Source organism: Apteryx rowi, unplaced genomic scaffold (genome assembly GCF_003343035.1).
Source record: "Apteryx rowi isolate R43461 unplaced genomic scaffold, aptRow1 scaffold_190, whole genome shotgun sequence".
NCBI classification, from domain to species: Eukaryota; Metazoa; Chordata; class Aves; order Apterygiformes; family Apterygidae; genus Apteryx; species Apteryx rowi.
The window spans coordinates 697,205-703,204 of NW_020448197.1; the positions used below are offsets into that span (position 1 = coordinate 697,205).

General features: G+C 44.6%; 1 protein-coding gene across 3 annotated transcripts in view; it reads right to left on the reverse strand.

The window, feature by feature from the left end:
* Positions 1-6,000, reverse strand: part of MAN1C1 (mannosidase alpha class 1C member 1) — a 64,843-nt gene that overhangs the window by 16,422 nt on the left and 42,421 nt on the right. For 2 of the 3 annotated variants that reach the window (XR_003252947.1, XM_026062487.1), the window contains exons 3-4: positions 4,178-4,293; positions 2,126-2,206 (exon numbers count right to left, since the gene is read on the reverse strand). Coding sequence is in view for 2 of the 3 variants with exons in the window: in XM_026062487.1 (XP_025918272.1) it covers positions 2,126-2,206; positions 4,178-4,293 (197 nt within the window). In the remaining variant the exon portion in view is untranslated. The remainder of the gene's footprint in view (positions 1-2,125; positions 2,207-4,177; positions 4,294-6,000) is intronic. The other variant, XM_026062488.1, reaches the window with a different exon arrangement.

Consider the following 6,000-nt stretch of genomic DNA (forward strand, 5'->3'; position numbering starts at 1 on the left):
CATGTACATCCAGGATAGGAGTTTGGAATTCAGCCACCATCGAGGCTGGGGAAAACAGAGTGGCTACAGTTCAGTGAGGTTTGTGGGACCCTTCCCCAGCTGTTGTTCTTACACCCACTGACCTCACAGGGCCCACCAAACCTCCACCCAAGGGTAAGCTCAAAATTTTGGACTGCAGCAACCCCGTTCTGCATAATCTTCTCTTGAAACCAAGGACCTCTCAGGATCAGCAAGTGAAGCTCAATGCAGGGCTTGACTATCACCAGCACAGCCCCAACTTCCTGTTCCCTGCAGATCTCGGCTGTCTAAACAACTACTTAAAGTAGCTTTGACTAGCTGAACAAGAAATGAGTTCCTGCAGCCAAAGGTCTCCCCTTCAAATCTCACTGCCCACTATAAATGCTGGCAGTAGCCTYACTCATTGCCTTGTCTCTCTGGTTTGATAAGAACTGATCCAAGGAGTATCCTTTAGGGGACAAATGCTTCTCTTCTCCCAATGTGGCAGAGGACACAAGGATGTGAAATGGCTGAATTAAAATCAAAGGAAATTTTTCTAGGGGGAAGCATTGTCAGATTTACAACATCAGTTTGCCTAGCTGGTATTATCTCCTATTGCAAAAAACATGATTTCCAACAAACAATCTTTTACTTGCAGTCTTTCCCAGGAAGGTTTCATGGTTTCATGTCTAAGCTGCTCCTTTTCCATTTTTAATGCCTCAGTTTTGGGCTTTCAAATCAAATTATAGCTTACGGTGGCTTGCAGCACAAAGCTACCATACACAATTATTTTGGGACAAACTGATACAAGCACTAATCTTTGCTCCAGAGATTAGTCCTGATCAAGGGAAGCCTGTAAGTGACTTACGAGTTAAAGCACAAGCCTTTTACCTCTAGCCCCCCTATACAGCCCAAGCTGTCACAGTAGTTCTAAGAAAGCAGGAATTTATTGCTCTAAAAATACAGCATCGAGGAAACCTGAGCTCTCCTGTGGGCTTGCAGGCCTTTGATAYACTCACAAGAAGGTGGGTTTGATTCAGAAAGGGAAGCCAAGAGACAGGGCCTCAATTCTTGCATTTCAGCCTGGTGACACCAACTGGGTATATGACAGGCACTGCCCAGGCTGCTACATCACTGCTGACTACACTTTAAAGGGTCATTACTGAAGCTTTATGGTTTAATACGGTTTCTTTTTGGTCTGTTGATGTGAAGTCCACTAAAGTTGTGACTGACACAGGCCCYGAGTCGGGACACTGAGTCTTTGAGAGTTTTCCCTGGAGGGAAATCACAGAGGGAACTCATTCCTGGAACTGGTTTAAAATGCAACCTTAGTAACAGAGCAGCTCCTGTGAGTCTACAGATCAATGGTACCACTATGCAGTGATGAGCTACCCATCCTACCACGGTAGACAGCACTCAGCCACGGTTGGTGGGAGCTGACTTCTCAATTAGAGCCAATCTTACAGTTCCTTCACCCAGAAAACTCCCCCCAAAATCAGAATTTCTCCTTGCCTAAGATTTGCAGAGCAGAGGAATAATCTCTTCATCTCTCTAGAGCCAGCTGTAAAATTTCAGTCCAGTTATATTATAAAACAGATTATGGCATTAAGCCCTAACCTCTGCTAGGCTGGAGAGAAAGAAGTGTCCCTGTCCCCCAGGGCACTTCATCCTACAAACTACTGCTACAGAAAGACTGTCCAGGTAGAATTTGGAGCACTTGTCACTAACCAGTTGCCACCCCTTAGTCAAGGGGCAGAGTCTGGACTGATGTTTGATGAAATATTGCCTATGTTTAGGGTACAGAGTAACCACAAAGTAGCAAGTACAAAGACAAAGATCACTGCAAATGGCATTTCACTGGGGAGCAATGTATTCAACTGAAAACGTGTCTTGCTAGAATTGCCCACCGGAGAAAAGATCTCTGCTGATGAGCCATGCATGGTGTGTGCAAGGTAATTATGCGAGACTTAATTAAAAGAACATTAGTGGCATTTCGATATTCGTAAAAATGATAGGTTTAGCCTGTTGTTATGGAGGGATTATCTGATGCTCAGTGAAAAGCTGCTGGAGAACCCTTTCAATTCATTATTGGTGACTGTGAGAGACATGCAGTGCTGCTGAAACAAACCTCTTCTCCAGTTAAGTAGTACGCGGCCAACAGTCCTCCAATATAGCGGATGTTCACCTCAAACAAGGATGCTTCTCCATTCTGAAAATACACAATGATATTCTTGACTCAAAGTCTGCACACACAAATAGGAGCTAAGGGGAATGGCTAGTAGGCAGATACTTAAGTCTTCCAGTCCTCACCCACAGTGTAATGCAGCATTTCACCTGAGATCTCAAAGCACTTTATTTGCTCTACAATGATAGCTGGAGCCTGAAGGGAAGAGAAACCCCCCAACTGCCCATTTATCACCAGCTGATAAGAAGTCTTGGAAGATGCTTTCTGCCATTCAAGGACTCATCTCAGGTTGCAGGCTCAGAGAGCATCACAGCCTAAGGGGAGTCTGTCATGGGCATGTTTAGAGACACAAACCAAGCGATGTCCATGTGCCCCACCACCAGAGACAGCAGACACAGATAGATCTGGTTCACTGAATTGCTCAAGAACCCACTCACCTGGAACAAGTTCTGCTCTAGCTACTCAGTTGATGATCAGCAAATGTCAAAACAATTGCATTCAAAACGTGCATTTACAAAAAAAGCATGCTTCTGGCTGGTGAATCTGCATGACAAATGATTCCTACCCTCACGCAAACACATAAAGCCACAGACCAGGAAGGTTTTCTGTTGACACAGCGTTTTCAGCAAGTAGGGCAAAGGGAAGGGGCACTTTAACCTCCACGCTAGTCTGTCCTTTCCAAATAATCTGCGGATTACAAATCAGAGTAAATCCATTCTCCAGATGAAGTCTGAAATGGCATGAGACAGAGCAGTGCACCCAGAGTTTGTGGGTCCCTGTCTCAGTCCTCCGGGCTATCAGAGTTCCTGCTACACAGCCAATTTTTAATTAATTTCCCTCTTGCTCTCCCTCTGCTGTGCTTTCTGACTCCACCGATCAATCCATAGCATTCATTCTTGTCTTTGCAGATCAATGTATTCTGCAGGSCAAGATTAAAAGCTTTTATGAAATCCGGATAAATTATCTCCCAGTTGATTTTGTCCCTTGTTTATCGATTCAGTAATGTACTGAGAACATTCACCAAATTTATCAGATGTGGTCTTCCTTTTATGAATATATGAATGCCAGTCGTGCCCTCACAAATGATGCTTTTCTATAAAGGCAGCTGCATGCATTGTTCCCATGGGGAGAACCATTTTTCACAACAGACAACTAGGCTGGCATTAAAAAATAAAAGTTTGAACAGCACTCAGCTTTTAACATTCTCCCTACGCCACTGATGTGATCCCATCTGCTCTCCCACAAGAAGCACAGAGCTGGCTTGGACACTAGTAGTCAGAAGAACAGCAACGGGCCCCAGCCAGAGAGTGGGATGAGGGACAGCAGCCCCCACTGCTCAGGGCCCCAGCAAATCTGACACTAGCTCTAAAAAAATGTGGCTAGTAGACTTTCGAAGGGCATGGAGAGTGAGCAGGGCTAGCCATTTTCAAAAATGATGCTCTTCCACCCAAATCTGAGCTCAACATGTTCCCCCACTTTGCTTCCAAGGCACCTCTCTCCCAGTGCAGAAGACCCATTGAAGGTGATACCAACAAAGGATCCAGTCAAGGAGATTAGTGTTTACAACCTTAATCTATAAACGTGTAAAAAGAAAACTTGCATTATCACGTACAGATATTTAACTGATACGAAGCACAATTTGCTCTTTAATGAACAAAACCTCCTTGGAGTACCTAATAATTAGAGTTATTTTTAAAACCCAGACTAAAACACAAAAAGCATTTAAAYACTGAACTACATTTTCAGTCAGACACTGAGAGTCTCATCTGGGGGTCCCAGGCTGGAACCCTCCACCATGTATAAGCAGGTGAGCTGAACCTCGATAGTCTCTTTAGCCTTAAAAAAACCCAAACAGCGAGTTGAGTCATTTCTTCCCTCACAGACTTCATATTTCCCCTCCTCAAATGATTCTAAGAGAAGACTGTGATCAGAACTGGCCAAACCCAGAGGGAGCATTTCTGTGACACAGGCAGGCATTCCCAGTAACTGACTCACCACGTTCAAGTCAAAACTCTTCTCCACCCACTTCTTTGCTTCTTGGAATTCCTCCTCAAGTTCCATGATGTACAGAGTATCTAAAGCATCCACCACTGTAGCTCCTCGAAGGCCTCCTGCATTGCAAAGAGAACAACATGATGAAGCCTCATTCCTGACTTCTCTTCTAGCTCTAAGCCAATCTGTGTTGGTTTCATTTGCCCCATGCCACTCTGGAGTGAATGGGCCAGGCAGCAGCTTCCAGCCTCAATGCTGGGGATGTCTGGATGGGATCCAGCAAGAAGATCTTGGCCACAATCTAGGCTGAGATCTTCTGACGGGACTAGTCAGCTCAGCTGCCCACAACGAGTTGCTGTAGAGAGGCCCAATTTTCAAAGGCCTGATGTTGTTTTGAAAAAGTACCCCCATGGAACAACTCAAGGTCCACACTTTAAATCACTATTCATGACTACAAATCTTGGCCTTGTTTTCCAGTTCTTGCCTTGGCCAAAGTTGTTAAGGAGATTCCAGCCCTAATCTTTGTTCAACTGCAAACCCAAACTCAGTCTCTCTCTAATCCGGTTACAAGCACAGCCTTCTTCTAAGTGACGACAGAGAATTATGTTTTTATTGTGCAAGAGCATTCAAGACAGGAGGCTGATCATTCCATCCTGATGCAGTATTTGTTATCTGGGGCACAAAGTAATTTTGCACCATGTCGTGACTCAGGGTTTCCCATTACTAACATACACGCAAAACACAGCATCAGCTAGACCAGAAACTAATGTCAATAAATCTTGAAAACAGGGAGAGGGTGATTTTGGAGACAGCTCCCTTGCTTTGGCTAACAGAACAAATGGGCCCCATGAGCATGCTCATCATTCTCCAGCAGATGGCAATGGGACACACGCATACCAAGCAAATGCCAACTAAGTATTTGGAACTACCATATCATCCATCTTTAAAAAAAGGCATACCAAAAGCATGCCAGRCTTTTTCGCAAATGGACTGCAGGAAAGCTTCCAATGAGACAGAATGACATAGCATGCCATGCTAGGATGAGAAAGCTATACAGGGTGTGTAGACAGACAATCTCGTAGCAGTTGAGATTAAATGAAACTAGAACTGCAAACAATGTTAACAACCCTGGTTTTGGAACATYGCAGTGCTGGAGTTTTATTTCTGTTATGGTTCCCCAAAAGTATTCCTAGCACTGGAAGGCAAGGGATGTGAAGCACATCACAGTTCAACACCCTCTGGGCTTTAACTACCAAGGCCATCACTTTCCTGGGTAACTCGGTAAATGCAGATCACTTGGAGGATTGCAGTTTGGACAAACAGAAGCTTCTCCATCATCTCTCTGCACATGTAAGGCAACAGGGACTTAGGTGTGAAATTGGTGTTATATCTCCATCAGCCATATGCACCTGTAGACTTCCACCCACACACATTGCTCTGTTACAGTCACTTTCCTACCCCCCCCGACAGTCAGACCTCGTGGAATTCCTGGCTGCAAAGATGTTTGGATAAGGTTCAGGTTTTGCTTCTGCAGATGCAGAAGCTGCTTGTACCAGCTCTGTCCATATCATCTCCCTTTCCAGTGCAACCACAGAGACTCACACACAGGGCTTACGCCTAGGGGCTTCCTGAAACGTATTTCTATTTGGCTCAAGTCAGTTCCATCTTCTCACTGACCGACTTTAAAACATCATCCTGAATTTCCCCAGCTTTCCCAGTGAGATCTGAACTTTTTTTATTACATGTTCAGATTGGGATGCCACTTTTATAACGCTTTCAATGTTACTTCAATTCTAGTTCTACTTGAGAGAGGAAAGCCCAGAGGG